We start from the raw sequence: 18,951 nt of genomic DNA, 5'->3' as shown, positions 1-18,951 counted from the left end.
TGACATTGTACCTCTGACGACAGCACCGAGTTCATCTTCAAGGGAACCAATGGCCTAAACATTATTTCCTTACTATCTTAACAAATGTGCGAAGGGGGAGCAGCTTTAAGTTTTCTTAAAGTGAAACGCAGTACGTACAGCTGGGGGGAGCCAATATTTTCCACAGCGCAAACAATCTTTGTAATTTACATTGATCATCTTAATCAATTTTATAACACTAGGATATTTTTGTAATTTTATATAAAATTTTCTTATAGTTTATGCAGATAGCTCTATTATTTCTTTAGTCTTCGTATTTTCTCTGATTTATCTTTGTTAAACACATTTTGTATATCTCGATTTATTTAATATTGATTAAACAATTTATTTTGATAAAGAATGGATATACAAATACACTAAGAAAATTTGTAATAATTTTTCAACCTATCAACAGTTACTTTTGATAACCACATACTAAATTTATTGAGTTTATGAATAACTCTCGAAATAATGAATTATTCATAATATTAATTAAATTAGTTTATTAATATCACGAATAACTGTTAACAGATTAAAAAACGATATACAATTTTTCTCGATGTGCTTGTAACGAATGAGAGGAGCAGAAAAAGGAAGGTTAAGAAAGTGATAGGATCACCTGTATATGTAAAACATATTCGCAGCACTCCACTCTATCCAGAATGCAAAGTTATCATTCGTTGGTAAATTTCATCTGAATAATCTAGCAGCTCCAGAGAATCTTGTCGAAAAATATATCAATAAATACGTTAAAAAGATTAAAAATATAAAACCTAAAAAAAGTTGCAAACTTCAAATCAAGCACTCAGCAAAAATTTCTGCAACAAATTTATTAACTCGACCAAAATACAACACAATTATTCTTTTATGCATCAGCAAGAACTTCTAATAGTAGAAAGCAGTTAAATAATAAAGCCGAGACAAATTTTGATTAGAGAATCGTTAAGAAGAAGAAAGAGTTGGGGAGAAAATTTATACGAGTGACTCTACACACAGCTGTTTTCTGCCAAATTGACTACCACACATACAAAAGCACACACGAACCGTCGACAAAAATCGTTTTGTGCGTTTGTTAAGCGGCACTAACTCGGTTGAAAAAAAAACTGCTGTGTGACATCACTCTATTTCAGATCAGACTAGAGTTTTTTTTGTTAAATTGATTAGAAGTGTTTGTCCTTATTCTTTTGGCAGCTGTAGTATCGTCTGACTTTGGTGAATAACGTCATCGAGCTGTCTTCCACTTAATTAATTATTATCACGGCCATACACGACTTCTCAACGTTCACAGGTGCGACAGACTAAACTGAGCTTGTGGAAGAGAATGAAACCACGCGCGGTTTTCAAGCTGCTTGGATTCCTGATGCACAATTGATGCATTTGTCATTCAGAGTTTTGCTCTATGCACTTCTGTAAACCATAAATGACGTTTCGAAACAAATCTATTATAAATACATAATTCATCGAGATGGCTAGTTAACACTTATCTGGAAAACTTAACGCAGACAAAGACTACAATTTTTGCGTTCATTATATAAATAGTCTCGAGTCTTTTGTGCGAATTTGCGTTAAAAACGACAGCTTGTAAAATGAAACATTAAGAATAATAGAAATAGTCTTCAATTTTTCTTTATTTTCGTAAAATAAAAAAAATAATATACAGACTTTTGAAGATTAATTTAATAGAAGAAAGAATTGTAATAATTAAGATTCTAAGGTGAAGTAATGATTAAAAATGATACAGAGATCTTGAACGAGCTACTTCTTAGAAATAATTTTAGTTATTGTTGCAAGTATTTGTGGTATTTACAATATAAAGTATTCCTTCCTGTTAAGCGTATAATCGTATTGAATTTTGTAGTCCCAATAAAACTATCGATACGCGCAAACACAGAGACAAATCTACACAACAGACGCTTCACGCGGATGTTAATTAGACTAAAGCACCAGAGTCCTACAGAGATCTACATTTACACTTACACACATACAAAAGCATCGTCGTTTTGCTTGAGCGCACGGTCGAACCACGTGTAAGAAGACATTTGCGCCGTCTCTTTTTTATTTCGCTTTAAAACCGGTTGTAATGAGGATACTTGACTATCGGTATTAGTATTTCATATTTCATCAATATAATACAAGATTAAATAACAGAGAATTGACCATATGGCAACAATCTAACTTAATAATATATAAACGCTCATATATAATCATTTCGCAGAGTTTGGACAATATAATTATTCATTAACAAACGCTACTTACATATAGCGCATTATACAAGAACGATCGAGTTTATGAAAGTTTCAGTTAAAAACTCGACTGTCTTACAAACGTGTTTTATAGCTGAAAACCTTCCAGTGCCAGCATTCATGCTTAATCTGCAATTTTTCCGACTCATAACGTACGTAGGATTGACTTCCGCAGATTCCTGAAGTAGTCATTTAGCAGATAACCGCTATCCGTAATAGAACATTAAGTTTTGTGACTCAGCTGGCGTTATTACGAATTGAGGTGTAGCGTCTACGAACGCATTGTGGTAAATCCTACACTTGATCTTCACTGCAGACAGCATTGACTTAATCCGCTTACTTAGGGTATACAGCAACATTGTATAGCTACATCCAATTTTTCATTACTCATTTTGGCAAACATACGATTCTTCGGCTTAAAATGTGTCAGACTTCTTATTAAATGCTCGACAATATTCTGTATAAAAATAAATACAGTCAGAGAGTCGTTTGAAGCGAAGCTCAAGTGTATACCTTACTGATATACAAATGATGAAATATTTTTAGCTAACTGTTGTGTTTCAGTCGAATATTTTCGTAGGCTGCCTTGGCCTCTTGCTCGAGAATACCACTCCAAACGCCATAACGATGATTCAGTCCAGGTACAGTGTGAAGCATGGCTTTGGTGCCCAAAATGCCAGTCTGCTCGTTGCTCGTGCCATAAAATATTCGGCCCACCCTGGAGTGCAGAAGGGCCATTGCGCACAATGGACAGGGTTCTCTCAACAAAAATACCCAATATCCAGTGCACAAATAAGGACCACACTTTTTGGTGGAATCAATTGCCTCATCGACAACCAAGCTGCTTTCTTTCTTGGTAGAACTTTTGCTTCTACCCTTCTGTCTTGAATTTTCAAGTAAACTCTCAAATTCAGGCACTCGAATTCTCGACAGAGAAGAAGGAAAGCAGAGGGGTGCTTCTTCTTGGTACTTTCGCTTGATGCTCTTTGCTCTTAATTGTAAATTTTCATCCGATGTTGCGAGACAGGAAACTGTTTGTGTCTCCTTATCTAGCTCTGTATCATTATCTATGTTTGGATTAAAAACGTACAATGACGAGGCCTTATCTTGATTGGGTTTAGAATGCTCGATTATTTTCGTATCATCTGCCAGGCGCTCGCTCAATTTCCAAGCTCCACCGCCATGCAGCTTCGCTACAAGGTCTATGGCCAACATGGAAGCGTGCCACATGGGATGCTGATTAATTTGAGAAGCAGCAATAGCCAGGATTCTTCCATCTTCAGGGTCGACAATCACGGCGCTGCCATTGCAATCTCGATATCCATCGGATTCCAAAGTGGCAGCTTCGATGGCAACCGACATATAGTTCTCCATTGTGTTTAACTGAACATCCGTGAAAATGGAGCCATCGATGATGGTCTCAACATTGGGATCCGGATGGAAGTTTACCGGCCAAATCTTTGAAGCTCGACTAGCTTGAGCCTTGGTCCTCGGTGCTCTGCTAGGAACCTTCAGCACCAGCAAATCGTCCTTCAGCAAGGAGAGGTCGAAATTCTTCGAGGTCAATAACCCCTTCGCCTCTTCCTCGCTCATTTCCCGTTCTGGCTGCGCGGACGCAGGTGACCTGAGCGGTACCAGCAGTAATCTATCACCGGAGCATCTTTTCAAGTGACTGAAACACGGCAGGCCTTCGGTAATGCTTCGGATCGCTTTTGATATTTGCTTCCTGTCCTTTATAACCCCTGCGTAAACCTCCTGCAGGGGAGCATCTTCGGTGTATTCCGGTCCCAAAATCGGTTTAGCGATCCAGGATTTCTCCGTGTTCTGCAGTCTCCTCTCCTTTGCGTTCTTCCGCGACGGAATGGCCATTATTTAATCTGAAAACAGGTCTTCTGCATTTTTCGTCAGATGGATTTGTTGTTGCCTTAAAAATCTACGTCTTCCTGGTGTACTTTTATTTATCGTTATTATCGAATACCAGTAGTATGAACCTTGTGTCTTACGTCGTACAGTTGATTTGCTCGAGGAGGGAAGAAATTTTAGGCTGGCTTTTGGGATTACAAAAATCGTGGGTCTGATTCTCAAGATCGATCTGGGATTTCGAGTTGGATGATCTTCGTATTTGGATATTTGTCTTCGCTGCTCTTGGCGCGTTTCACGATAGGACTAGCGATTTTAAATTGCTGTCAAGTTGGGCCATGGTCGGATCGATTGTCGGAGTTAGTCGCAATTGTACACGCTGCTTCTCGTTCAGTAAAGAAATAACGCCTTAGCGACATTGCTTCGTTTCCATCTTCAAATGGCAATAGTATAAATGTTCTGTGTTTCGAACAAAAACTCTGTCAATTTCAATGATATCAGAATTGGAGACATTATAGTATCGCACTGGCAAAAAGTCACGTGTTAATTGAAACAAATTGTCACGATACAAAAACATCAATATTTCATTTCGGAAGTGATTGAATTAGTTCGACTTTAGTTTACGAACTAGCTCTCTTAATCCCTCGTCTATTTTTTTTATTTCTATTCAAAGACGCTTCCTTCCTTAAGAAGTACCGGTGAGTATTTGGTATGGGATTTTAATTTTGATGCTTAGAAAAAGAAAAATTGTTTGCAAACAAAATATTTTTTTAATTTGTTATAATTAAGTATGGGATCCGCTGCAGTAATAATTAATTTCATATGAATTGAAAAGATTGAATGTGTGTTTCCACGTTGAAAAAAAATTATAAGCTACTGTCGTGGGACAAACGGAGGAATGGGATATGTTTACTACAGCTGCCATATGATATCTATTATCAGGCAATCAGTAAAGTAGGTCTTTGAAATCCAGAAGATACGCACTAAAAATTCTACACCTGCATTAGCCTAAACTACATACAAAATTATGATAATTACTATTAAAAATTACCTATGTATAAAGATTATTATAAAACTATCTTCGTTTTAATTAATTAACGAACAAAAATATAAATACATCATCTACAAGTGATATGCTCATTAGTATCATAGATAATTTCTGTAACCGAGTGCAAAGGTAAAAACCTGATTTCAAAGCAAGTGTATGTTTTGAGAATGGATGATTAAGCATATTTAATCAAAGAAGAAAAAAAAGACTAACAAGTTACGCTAATATTGAACGGCAGAAAAATATGCCATGGCCAAACGATCTGTGAATGGATAATACCCGTAGACGCTATAGATTAGATTACATTGATGCTTGATGTGTCTACAGGGTATTGAATTGCGACGATACTAGAACTGTCATTAAAGACAGTCATTAGACTATTGCAATATGAAGAATCATTAGAAGTTGTTCAGATGTAGCCATTAAATGCACAAATTTCCTGATTACACGACTCTTTTCTTCAGTTAACTTATTGTACAGCATCCACTATCTTTTCTCATTTTATTTACTTGGAAAATTAGGAAAATAGCTTTATGATAAGTGCGAAACATGATTTAGATGAAAAAGGAATGGAAGAAGGAAGAAGAAATGTAACTATACTGATCTGAAAGGAGAGAATTAATTTTCCACGTGTTGCGTCTGGACTGGAATAGTCAAAATGCGCGCTTCGTTACGTCAATCAAGATGGCTGCCAGTGGCACATTCGTAAAGCGTGCTCCTTATATAACAGAAAATGAACAACAAGCGGGACCACCTTGACGTCACTTGCGTAAACGGAAGAGTCCTATACGAGCTTTTACACATTTTCCATCTGTTCAAGCTGCGCAATCTGATTTAAAATTCACTTTTATCCATACAATTTGCCAACCCTTTTACGACATTTCCTCGGTAAGTGATTGAGTTCACGCGGCAAATATGTCTTCCCTGGCCTTGAAACGAGACTTGTGACATTTCTGTTCTGCATCTTTGTTGAGCGTCAAAGTTCAGAGTGTGATGCGTGAATGATTAATAGAGATGTAGTCGAGGAAAGCGAATAAAAGGGAAGAGCTCACAGGTTATGCACGGTTCTCACTTGCGACCACGTTACACTTGCTAGAAAACATTGATCTTACCTGCTGCTAGCACAAAAATTTGGCCTCCTCGTAAAATTTGTAATTGCTGACACGTCACTTGTACTTCTTAAACGTTGGAAGTACGACACGAATGGAAACTGGAGTCAACGCACAATTTACTAGAGAATAACACACCTGAAGAGGCGCGAGAGTTGGTTTATCGTTTATGGATCGTCGACTTGTGCCTTTTGCGATATGCTATCGAGTCTGACTGACAGTGCGCGCTCTGTCGGTTTATTCGAGAACTTGACAGTTCACTCCTGTTGCTTCTTGAGTTATTTGCTTCTCTCTCTCCACTTTCCTCACTCTATCTCTATCTTTTTCTATCCCTATCTTTATCTTTCTGCTTTCCTGCCTTTGATCACGCCACTAATATTAAGTTTTAGCCATGACTGCAACTTTTTGACCGACTCTGATTTCTGGCTGGACTGTGGATACCTAGGCTAGGACTAGCAGAAGACTTCACACAATTGCTACCACGAGACTGGCATGAGAGGCATGCATGAGAGTATGCGACGACTACACTGTACCACTAATAATAAGGAGTTACACGAACCATGTTCCTTCTTTCACTATCTCTGATCTCCCTCTTTCTTCTTCGTACCTTATATACATGTATACCGGATATATACGAGCATATAGTTCTAATTGACAGAAATATGTGTCAACCGTTCATCATTTTAACTCTCGTCATCCATATACCACAAAATATGCTGTTATTCTGTTATCTTGTGAATACTTTTTAAGTACTATACATCACGTACTCCTATTTCTACAAGGTTTACTTCATAATTGAATCGATAATTATAAAAACAATGCGAGTCACACAAACTCCAAATTTTACAGTAAGTCAAAAAACCTTACTAACTTACAATTTTTTTAATATTTTTATGTAACAGCAAATGACTGTTTGTTGTGTTTGTTTAGGAATTCAGCAAATATGTTCATAGCTTAAATTGTAAATAGTCTGAGTATTATTCCATTGAATATATTAATAATTTTTAGGAGCTCGAACGATTCAATCGACAAGGAGAATAATATATAATTATACTGTTACTTAATTCTTTTGAAATGAAATGCGGAAAACTTGTAAAAACAGGATTTTATTCGCACCAATACTTGGAAAATTATGAAAGCGAATCTCGAATGGCTATACGAATAAATTATTGTAGGATCACACAGATATACGAATATCGATATACAGAAGCACATATATATGGAAATGAAAGTGACCTTTGTATATAATTACAACCCAATCGATGATCATGATTTTTACGTGTGCTTATACTTAATATACTGTACGTGTTATTATAAAATACGCACAAGGTAAGTAGTCAAAATATATAATGATTAAACTTTTATGAAAAATTAGCATATGTTTCGAAATACTCTAAATAAGCAACTGCAGCATCATACAAAAATTCCAGCTGTTCCTGAAACGTTAAGGTGCTGTTTAATAATATAACATATTTTCGTCTCAAAGGTAAGTTATATTAAAATAGAAAGAGCTTACGAGCGAATTGACAAAATCAGATCTAGACCTTCTGACTGCACGGGCCGCTAGGATAACATCACAAATTCTTTCCACAGACATTCTTTCCAGAAGAAAGCTCAAAGCCAAATAGACACCACAGCCGGTAACTCCATCGCTGCAAGTGGATTTTCATTAGACTTAATTTAGCAATAAGAGCCAATTGTAAAATTAATATTGTAATAATTGTAATAAAAAATTTTACTAGCAAAGCGTGACTACTGGTCCTTCTCCTCTAGGAATTCTCTCGGCGGCTTGCCAAAGAGTGACGATACTTAATACCGATGGTAACTTTTCTTCTCGACTTCCTTTCCATTCAGTGGAGCAAAGTATAGTCACGGATTGGCTTTTAAAAGGTTTCTACGAAACCAAAAAAAATAATTGTAACAAGACTCAATTTTGTCGCATATTTCAATTATTACAAACGCTACGTAAAAAATGCACCTCGGAATGATCAATCAGCGTAAATTTTTGGCACGTATAATGCTGCAGGTCTATAAATTCTTCCGGTGTAATAGTTATATATGGAATCGGTTGAAACTCTCCGCTTTGCGGTGCTATTTCACAACAAGTCTGGAAATAAAGTTCTTACAGTGGTTAAAAATTGTACACGTTTGATTTTTACGAAAGAATTAAAGATGGGACAAATATTTACATTGTCTTTCTTATTCGGATATTGTAACATGATGATAAGCTCGATCTTAAATTCGGCTACCATTCTCCAAAAGTCATTGAGGGTGGAAGGCATCGGTAACTGCGAGGCAAAGTATTGATATTGCAATTTCACGCCGTCGACTCTCACTCCGGAAATATAGTCGCTGTCTTCATCTGTGACCGGATATCTTTTCAAGTAGACTCTACCAACTTTTTCTACAATACCCAATTCTCGTTAAAATTATCTTAAATACGAGATTAAATTAAAGCTTTTAGTACTCGTACCAGTTACAAGTTCTGGGAATCTGTTTTTGTCGAGATTACGTTGTGATAATGAAACTTGCATAACAGGAGGTCTCAGGGCTTCGTCTTGCCAAAGAGTGCTTTGTAGTCTAGAATAATTCAGCGTTAAATCGTTGGAAAATTAGTAGCGTAAATTAAAAATTAAAAGGAAGATTTAGAATGCACGTGAGACCTTTGAAGTTGAATGTTCAGGCTCCTCTTAAGTTTCTTGATCTTTTCTGGTAAGTATTCATCGCAAGCCAATTCGGTGGACAAGGAAAGTAAAATTTCTACAAGGGCTAAATGTGCGAATAGAAATTGTTGATTGTTATCTACCATATTGGGTCTCTGTTTTCGAATGGCGTCAGTTTCATCAAAAACATTAATTACCTAATCATAATTAATAATGTTGAGTGTGAAAGAGATATAAGTGAGAAAAAGGAATCATTTTTAAGAGCTAGTACCTCTTCAGCAGCTGCACGGCGAAGACATATATCGCATAAAATGATCGTTCCTGTTCTGCCTACACCAGCACTACAATGGACCACTATTGGTCCGATTCCAATTGGTAAAGCTAAAAGCTTCTTCATGTATGTAACTACTGAGTGAGTATATATTGGTGTGCCATGGTCTGGCCAAGCTGTGTAATGCAGATGTTCGATCTGTTCATAATAATAATAATTAAAAAACAATAAAAATGTATTTACTTTTGATTTCATTTTAATTACTTATAAATTTAACAATTTCTTACTGTTCTACTATCTTCGTCACAGGTGACCACGAAAGTTCTAAATGTATAGTCGGCGAATACTCGATGCTTCGAATTAAATACTAAAATATTTCCATATTTTTTCTTTTTACCTATATCGGGCCAATACTGCTCACATTTAACCTAAAAAGTTTAAAATATTATATTTATACAGTTTATATTATTATTAATATTTTTCGTCAAAAATACCAGAGATATGATGATGATAGTTATACTAACCTTTCCATTTTCTATAAGATTCGCCAACATACAAATGATTCGGACTTCTTCTTGCCAAACCATCCGCCAAAAATCAATGACGGTGTTCGGTTTTGGTCCCTGAGTGGCTATGTAGGCCTTCTCTTTCTTGTAGCCCTTTTTTATAATAATTAAATTTTATCATATTAGTCGATTATTGCATTATGTGAATGGTAATATTTCTTACCTTAATGTAATTAGCATTTATATAATCAGAATAAGGATCGTTGGGTAGTTTTTCTAATATCACACGAGTTTCGTCATCTGCAAAAAATCTACATTTAGTAAAATGTCTTTAAAAATGATATATATATAATTATATATTATTTTGTTTCAATTTACACGCTATTAGGTTTGCATAGCGATTCTTTTTTGTATTTTCAGGTAATTTGCCATAATCCCATGGCTTGGTTTGTCCTCTAATAAAGGTCTGTTGGAAAAGGTATAATTAAATAAAAATGATATAACAGAATATAGGGACTATTTGATATTTAAACACACCTCATATTGTTTATCGAGTAACCCATTCTCTATAGAATTTTTTACGTAGTCTTCAAAATCCTTTATTTTAACAAAAGATGATCGTTCCACAGGATCACTTTTCGTCGTTGCTGGTAGATCTTCCTTATTTGCTCCACCATCTGTTTCATACTCGGTATTTACAACAGTTGCATTACCACTCTCTAAATAGTCATTTATAATATTATTCGAAACGGTAGTTTTGTCTTGCATTGGTATACGATCAGCAATTTTCACAAATTTCCTACGAAGAATAAATCAATGATTACTTTCTTCGAATGAAACTATCACCATGTAACTTGGATTTCTAAATCACTTCATGACAGGTGCACTAAAGGTATCACAAAGAAACTACAAAAAGTAAACTTGAAGATTGAAAAAATGTTGTACCAAAGTCTTGCTTACTTTCGATAAGCGTAGATTGAAATGCCAGTTATAATGACGAGTAGCAAAAGAGGAATAAGCCAAGCCGTAATGCTTAGGTTTCGTATTTCAACGATGGCAATCATTGTTGTATTGGCGATTATAATTCGATTGTTACTGGATCCCACTTGGCTGTCCACCACAACAATTAAAGTGTATGCATTGTGAGCTTGCAATGGACAATTTATTGCATTATTGTAAGTATGATTATCCCCAACAATGAATACTTTGTCAGTAAAATTATAACTCTGAAAACATGGTGTAAAGTCAATGTTATACATTGCACGTTTGTAATAATAATATTTACAATAATATTTGCTTACGTAACCAGTAGCAGCGATCCAAGCAAATTCATGAGATTCTACATTTGCTTCTTTCAACAATTGAGCATTTAAATTTTTATGCTGATTGCATGGGGGACCACCTTTTACTACAATATTCATAATACTGTGTTTCGTATTGTTTAATATACGTGGTATGTAGAGATGTATTATTGATTCTGACGAAGAAACTTCTGCCTTCAATGGTTTCTCAAAAGCAAAGGATACTGGCGTTTGAACGCCAATTGTCTTGCTGCTTCCTATTTGATTTCCAACAGTTACTGCGTGAACACTGATATCGTATCCGGAGGATGGCATCAAATGAACTTGGTGATAGTACTGAGTTTGATATTCACCGACGTTATGTCTTGAAATAATACGTTTTGGAAATTCAGTAGTGTTTAATAAATCCGAATTGAGCAAATTAACGATTATCGTAAATTCTTGAATTCGTCCACCACTTATCCAAGGATGTGTCCAAGTAACATTCAAAAGTCCTGCTTCGAGTGGCTTTCCACTTAAATTTTCTGGGGCTGATGGAACTGTAATAAAAGAGATGTATAATTAATTTCTTTTACTGTAGATTCCCTTTTGATCCGATGTAAACTTGAATTTACAAATTTCAACATTATCTATAGAAATATTTCTTGCTGCTCCAGGCTGAACTACTCCTTTATTAAATACTTGAACCTAAAATGAAAATAAATTATGTTTTAACTAAATTATTCCAATAAGAGATTATAATAGTCGTAATTACTATCTTACAGAAAACTTAGAAAACCTATTTTTTTGTCTTTTCATTGTAGCACAGTAACGAGTTTTCCAAAGCTTGCAAGTTTCATTGGAGTAAATTTTATTTTCTGATTTTTTTTTTGAAATTAAGTAATATTCTATTTCTCCGTTTGTTGGTTTCTTAGGCTCTTGCCATCTCAAAGTTACCATTTCCGTCGTAATGTCAAACTCCACTACCTCTAATAATCTTACAGCTGGTGGAGCTTTAAAATGATTCAGAATTATTTAATATGTATTAAAAATATTAAATATATTACTTATTCACAGCTTTAATATTTACGTTTTGCATTGGTTTTGAAAGAAATTTCTTCGAATGCTGTTTGATTGTATTCTCCGTTAAAATTTCGCAAACTGTATAATCTAGCTTTATACGTTTCAGCACCGTAAATTCTTGGATTTGTTCCAAGCTCGAGTGTGTAATTTTCAGTTTCCTGATGTATTTCTTCGTAATCTTTCACATTTTCACTAACGCCTTTAATAATAATTTTTGCTGCTAATATTTTGCCAGTCACAGTTTGACAATTCTTTGGTAAATCCCATGATAGAATATTGTCATTAAACGTAAAATTGCTGAATTTGGAAGTAGGAATAGCTGTTGGAAAATATAACACTGTAGAGCTATTGTTAAGGAGACAAGTGATTGATTATAAATGCATAAAGGTGTGCAGGTGTATGTTAATTTTTGATGAATGCAATTTTTATCCGTACGTTTTTCAAGAGTCTCAAGTTGCAAGGTATCTGCCAATCCACATTTCACTGTACAGGCCATAACGCTTACGTTATATTTTTTATAAGGGTATACATTCAGCTTAATAAAGGTAGAGTTGGTAGTATAATTCATTGTAGAAAATTCTTCTATTGGTAGTTGACTTTTGCATCCTATATGGTTGGTTAACTGTAGAATACAAACAAAAGTAAAATTAAAATTTTGTGAAGAGAAAGTAAGCTATGCTAAAAATGTATTTTAATTTTTACCTTGAGACTAATTTCGTATCTTACTATAATTCCATTAGGTTCCAATGGTTCACGCCACTTCAACATTAATTCACTTTCAGTAAGCTCTGCCTTGGAAAGAGTGTATACTTTGGATGGGGCTGCAAATACAAGTTAATTTAAACATACCAGTTTATATACTTCATCCATTTTTTATATCATCGCAACGTTATGATTAAGCTGAAAAAGTGAGCAAATATATCTAGGATGTGATTTATTAATCTATGTTAAACACATTATTTCGAAGAGTAAATGTTAAAATATTCTATATCGCAGTTAGGAAAGAATAGAAAAATGACTATTAATCGGAAATTATAATATTATTGCAAATTTATGCTATGTCTTAATTAAAGGAATTTAATTAAAAATAGAATATATATATACATTACTAACGTCCTTCTTTCGTACGAATTGTTGTTGAAAATAAGCTTTTTTCATTTGCTCCTTTAATTTCGATACTATATGATGTATAAGGAGAAACTTTGAAATAAAATGGAAAATTATCCGCGGATCCTGAGATGGTATAGGATGAATTTATTCGCTTAATATGATACTTATACCAGTTAGCTGGACAAGGATTGTTCTATATACACAGTAATAATAAATATTAAATCTTTAAAGTTTATAAAATATAAAAATCTGGAAATACTTGCAGTTTCTTTATGTTTTTGGCTAATGAATAAATGATAATCTCCTACATCAACTTCAAAACCAGCACTATCTGTATATATGAATTTAAGAAAAATGTTTGTACGTTATTAGATATTTAAATAAATCTTAAACCCTGTTAGAAACTTACGTTTACATGGTGTTACAATTTTTGTTGAACCTCCACGCATTGGTATAACGTTTTTTCCTACAAATAAAGTGCAATAGATCCAATAAATTACACCTGGCTCCAAATTATTAAATTCACCTTGCAGCTTAGCAGTATTTTTGGAAACTTTATTATACTTTGAAAACTTAAAGCAACTGGTACTATCTTCTGTCTATGTAAATTTTCATATTTATTGTATTAAAATAATAAATATGAGGCAAGTATATAAATTCTAATTTCTAAACTTACTTTACAAATGTTGAAGAAATAAGGTGTGTTATCCTCAATGTATTCTGGCTTTGCATCCAAGGTTACACGCACATATGTTTCATTTAAAAATTCGATTACGGGTGTAGAAGGACTCTTTATCTCTATATATAGTGCGATATATTTAATTATAATTAACTTTGAAAATATATATAAATGGCCGTTTACCTGATTTGCAGAAAGGCGGAACGAAATAAACTTCTGGTGATTGCAGGCATCCAGAGTCACAAGACCCTGTGATAGAATTATAAGAGGGAGTAGCACAATATCCTATTTGCTCAGAGCAATAAATTCCATAATAAGGGGACTCGCAGTCTGTACCAAAAATATTAAACATGTTTTAAATGATTTTATATCTTGATACATTTTTAGGTACACAATCTTTAATTACGGCTAAGTGTACTGCACCCTTCCTTATAGCCCGGACAACTACAAAAGTCTTTCGTGCAAATTATAAGTCCATTGCATAAATAACTTCCTAATTCATTATAACAATCCATCGTGCATTCAGGACCGATCTTTCCCAATGGACATGATACTTCTGGTCTAAAAATTGGTTCTACACAAACAATAATAATATATATATATATAATATTTAAGTACACTCTGTTTGTTTATAATATATACATATATTTACTGTATGAAAAATTAACTTATGTTTACCTTGGTAATCAAATTGTACTGGTATAATCTTGGTCATTTCTGCTACTCTGCCATAAAATAATTTCTGGCAATTAATTGCAGAAGATATAATTCTTTCGCCTATTTGAAGGTATCGGACAGTACCTAATAAATTAATATAAATAATTAAAAATTTTAATGTATACAAACATTCTAAATAAAGTATGGTCTTTTATAAAATATACCATTAGGAGGACATTCCCGAATTTCGGCAACTGCAATAGCTTTAAATTTGTCCGAGTAAGGCATATCAATTAAAAACTTCAATTGTACGGGACCTTTAACTTTTGGCAAATTAATTCTCAGAATTTTCCATGCCGGTAGCTGGGAGTGATCAATGTTCCAATACCAATCATCGAAATCATATGAAATATGACTCTTATTTAAAAATATCACTATAACTTTTAAGCGAGATTGACTTTGTAAGCCCATTAAAACTTCAGCGCAGAAGTTGGGATTATTCACATTGATGGTAGGACTTGTCAATGCAGTATTTTTATTTTTAGAATGTAGATAATCGTCTAAAATTACCAAATTAGTTGATCAATAAGATTGTTTTTAAATATAATAGCAACAGTTTACAGCTTACATATATGAAACCGGAATAAACTTGGCATATTGCTTCTGACAAACAAGTGGTAATAAGAACTTGATATGTTACTGGCGTTTCTAAACGTATTGTTGCTTATTTTTAAAAATTCTTTATGATCTTTCTCGTCATAAACAGCTAGATCTATCTTGTCAGCTGTAATATTCCATTCCAACATAAATGTTTTCCATTCTCCTGGTATCAGTGGATTTTCACTGTGCTAATTATGAATAATGTTTTTTGTTGTTCATTAATTTCAAATTTTACGGTATATTATTATAAAAAATCTACGGCTTCTTCCTCAAATTATTTTAAGGTTACTTCTGATTTCTGTCAGATACTTATTTCTTTTTTACTGAAAGCTGACTTTAGTAATATCATCAAATATAGTTAACATATTACATAATAAAAACTAGTCATTGTCTGCGGTATGCCTTACATGTTTATTGATAAATATAATTTAGAGCTGAGAAAGATCAGGTCCTTCCTGATGCATGCAATTTTTATATAATGTGCAGGCGCACCAAAAAAATTAGCAATGTATTTATATTTAAGAGAAACTATTTTTTTTTCTCTAATTATTTTAAAGAATAAAACAGATTAGGGAAGGGATGATTAAAATTTGTCTTTCTTGAGTTAGTAGAAAATATTTTATACTTATAAACAATAAATCAATAATTCTTACCTCATAAGAGGATTGTGCTGTACTACAGTTTCCTTCAGGATAATGTCCGGGCGAAGGGACTCCTTCGCTACATATGCGAATTATTGATTTGGTGTTCAACCAACCACCAATAATGATCCAAAAGCAAAGGTTGTTGAGATAATCATAGTCTTCGCAAAGAAGAAAATGTGCATCAGTCGATGCTCGCACAGAAACGGGAAGGAAGCCGTTTTTTGGCACTTCCTGGACATTCTGATACTCAAAAATATCGACAAACTCATATTCCTTAAAGGCTAAAAACAAAAATTACAGTAGAATTCATGTTTATTTATAGGAAACCTATTTTTCCTACTTTCCCACCGCTTGTCAAAAACTGGTCCCGCAGGCGAATCTAACGAATTCGTGAAAGTCCAATCTTCGGTTCCCCATAACTTTGTACAACTTGATGTTTTCTTAAAGTCGCAATTGAAACCACCATATTGAGTTTCAGATGGTTTAATCCTTGCTGCACGAATACGAGAAAGGAAAAAATAAATAATAGATCAAATCTTATTTTGCAAGTCCTTCTTGCATACATAATGGAAATGATTACCAATCATATTTAAAAAGCTTATAAAAAATTATCCAGTCTCATTTGTTTTTTAGCTATTTAAATATTTGTCAATGATTTTACATTACTTACAACGACTGTTTTGGTCAGTGTAATACCCTGGAGTATTTATAGAATGAAACTCATAATTCCATATTAGAGCACTATTGTCATCAAGAGAGACACATGTGGAATTTGTTCGAGTGCTGCTTTGTATCACAGAAAAGTCATATGTAGATACTAAGAAGTGATTACTAAAAATTGAACACGATAAAACTAAATACCAAACTATCCTGTCAAGCATTTTTGTATGTATATTATTTAATAGCATATTGAGACACAGAAAATGATAACTATCACTTGTTTTATCATGTAGTTTCATTATTTCAATAATTATTATCTTAATGTTTAAAAATACATTACAAAGGATTTACGTGAATATTATTCTAAAACACGTCCGAACTAAAAGAAAACTACTGCAGATCTGAAAAGAGCGGCTATGATGTACCCTAATCAAAGAACCATTTCCTTTTCAGTGAGCTTGATAAGATTCAACATTATCAACATTATAAGTAAAATATTTATATCTCTTTAGGAAATGAATCATTATATTTTTTTCTTGTTTATTTTTATATTTTATAAAACAGATATCACAGTCCTAATCATGTAGTGCAATTAAATTATACAGGGTGGGCGAGCTGCAGGGAGAATTAGTCAGGGATAAAAATTGTCACAAATAAATAAAAACAGGACTAAGAAATAGTTATTACAACGTCTACCTGGGCATTCTTTTGCCGACAGCTTAAATATATGATACATTCATATTATCTCTACATAGTAGTGACTTGATCCTTAACTTATACATTATATGGCGCGAAGATTATATATATATATATCTTTTACAACTGATCATACAGACCATTAAAAGTTTTCGCTAAAAATGAATATACATTACATTAGAGGCTATTGTACCTATAAGGTTATTTCACCTGGCCACATGTAACAATACCATTATATGGCATTTCAGTGGATTGAAATGCATCCATGTCAGAAAGTACAGAAAGTAATCTAAGTTTTAGTTTTTTTTTACCCCATAAGGCCCCTTTAACTTTGGTGTATATTTCTTGTTAACCCACATAGAGCTATCTATATTTTGCAACAAATTCAAATCACCTATATTATATTTTGTGGTGTAATTTCGGTGGTTATTATAATATCGTTCGTGTTCCTCTTGGATGCCACTATTTCTTTCATTTGTTGCTTCTCCATGTTTTTCAAGATCTTTGTCGTTCGTGTGGCAAGTTTCCAGCATGAGCCTAATAATATCGTTCATTACACCAAACTGTCTGACGCCAAATAATAACTTGCTTGGAATATTGCTGATCGACTTATAAACTATGTTATTAAGAGAAAATTCTATATCACTGAGAATTCGATCCCAACCATTCGGAGAGTCGCAGATTTTTGCTATCATCGGGACGATAACTCGGTTCAACCGTTCAACCTGACCATTGCGGGGAGTGCCTAAGTCTACCAATACCTGAGATATATTTTTATTTTCGAGAAAGTTTTTAAATGTATTCGAAGTAAACGAAGCATTACGGTCAGAGACTATACGCTTTGATTTACTATAAGATCTAAAATAGTCGTTTAAATGCTTAATAGCTTCTTCCGAGGTGGTACTCTTACAAGGATACAAACGAATGAACTTTGTAAAGCCATCAACTATAGAAAAAATATAATTAAAGCCCTTTCCCGCAGTTTTCTCAAGAGGGCCCGAGAAATCAATATAAATTGTTAAAAAGGGATCTGTATCCTTTTCTAGATTATATAAAAATTCCTCACGTTTTCCGCTTAAGAGAGAATTCTTTATGCACTTTGCACAGTTTGCAATATGGTTTTGTACTTTTTCTTTCATTCTTGGAAACCAGTATATCCTTTGTATAATATTAAGGACCTTTTTCGTGTTTAAGTGTCCAAAATTGTTATGGTAAGTTTTAATAATATCATTTTCCATAGACCGTGCTACATACAATAATAAGCGTTTCGTTTGATCTTTTCTGTATACCACTCCATTTCGAAGCTCAAAGAATTTACTCGCTTTCTTTTCCAGGTCCGATTTTATTTTACAAATTAGGTCGTCATGATCTTGACAAAATTGTAAAGTTCTTTCGAACAAGTTATCCCCAACCAGGAAAACGCTATGACACCTGCTTAAAGCATCGACGTGGGTCATATGGAGCCCTGACTTTTGAACAACTTGAACAATCTCGAAATCATAATTCATTAAATACGTTATCGCCCATTTTGAGGTCCAAGGAGGTAACTTTGACTTTTTTAAATTTAAACGAAAACTATCGCGTTTAGTGATCACCTTGAATTTTATCCCCTGTAAGTAAACGTGGAATTGTTTTATTGCATTTACCACCGCTAAACATTCTAATTCCGGGATATGATATCTGGACTCTGTCGTTGAAGTGTGATAGCTATAGTAAGCCACAGGTTTAAAATTCCCATTAAGCTGCTTCTGCAAAAGTATCGCT

The 18,951-nt window shown here is 33.9% G+C and overlaps 2 protein-coding genes across 3 annotated transcripts; both read right to left on the bottom strand.

Annotated features, from left to right (window-relative positions):
* Window positions 1-733: 733 nt before the first annotated feature.
* Window positions 734-7,121, bottom strand: LOC136780573 (probable inactive tRNA-specific adenosine deaminase-like protein 3). Of its 2 annotated transcripts, XM_066739030.1 has the most exons (3): window positions 6,282-7,121; window positions 2,780-4,138; window positions 734-2,718 (listed from the first exon to the last, which is right to left on the bottom strand). In XM_066739030.1, the coding sequence occupies exon 2, from the start codon at window positions 4,128-4,130 to the stop codon at window positions 2,808-2,810; it is 1,323 nt and encodes a 440-aa protein (XP_066595127.1). In that variant the 5' UTR covers window positions 4,131-4,138; window positions 6,282-7,121; the 3' UTR covers window positions 734-2,718; window positions 2,780-2,807. The 2 variants fall into 2 exon arrangements, with proteins under 2 accessions (XP_066595127.1, XP_066595126.1); XM_066739029.1 differs by having other exon boundaries at window positions 734-4,138.
* A 243-nt stretch (window positions 7,122-7,364) lies between these two features.
* On the bottom strand, window positions 7,365-17,454 carry LOC136780472 (receptor-type tyrosine-protein phosphatase F-like). Its single transcript, XM_066738845.1, has 35 exons — window positions 17,398-17,454; window positions 17,312-17,342; window positions 17,188-17,209; window positions 16,502-16,701; window positions 16,172-16,324; window positions 15,841-16,112; window positions 15,156-15,375; window positions 14,752-15,087; window positions 14,549-14,671; window positions 14,277-14,444; window positions 14,054-14,200; window positions 13,868-13,989; window positions 13,601-13,790; window positions 13,455-13,522; window positions 13,195-13,384; window positions 12,784-12,902; window positions 12,517-12,703; window positions 12,089-12,400; window positions 11,782-12,011; window positions 11,634-11,706; window positions 11,020-11,558; window positions 10,679-10,944; window positions 10,256-10,517; window positions 10,097-10,184; window positions 9,942-10,018; window positions 9,737-9,871; window positions 9,500-9,640; window positions 9,213-9,410; window positions 8,942-9,138; window positions 8,752-8,858; window positions 8,468-8,676; window positions 8,257-8,385; window positions 8,018-8,172; window positions 7,795-7,930; window positions 7,365-7,714 (listed from the first exon to the last, which is right to left on the bottom strand). Exons 1-35 carry the CDS (start codon window positions 17,452-17,454, stop codon window positions 7,640-7,642), a joined length of 5,934 nt encoding a protein of 1,977 aa, XP_066594942.1. The 3' UTR covers window positions 7,365-7,639.
* Window positions 17,455-18,951: the final 1,497 nt, after the last annotated feature.

The sequence above is a fragment of the Prorops nasuta genome, unplaced genomic scaffold (assembly GCF_024137725.1).
Source record: "Prorops nasuta isolate Cenicafe-Biocafe unplaced genomic scaffold, Cenicafe_Pnas_1.2 PNAS00019, whole genome shotgun sequence".
NCBI lineage: Eukaryota > Metazoa > Arthropoda > Insecta > Hymenoptera > Bethylidae > Prorops > Prorops nasuta.
This window is presented reverse-complemented; position numbering and strand designations above follow the sequence as displayed.

Coding starts and splice junctions, on each gene's coding strand:
- LOC136780573 (XM_066739029.1), bottom strand. CDS start 4,130: ATGGCCATTCCGTCGCGGAAGAACGCAAAGGAGAGGAGACTGCAGAAC.
- LOC136780472 (XM_066738845.1), bottom strand. CDS start 17,454: ATGGATGCATTTCAATCCACTGAAATGCCATATAATGGTATTGTTACA. Junction 14,445..14,548: donor AGTACAATTTGATTACCAAG/GTAAACATAAGT, acceptor TTGTTTGTGTAG/AACCAATTTTTAGACCAGAA. Junction 12,704..12,783: donor GATACGAAATTAGTCTCAAG/GTAAAAATTAAA, acceptor TGTATTCTACAG/TTAACCAACCATATAGGATG.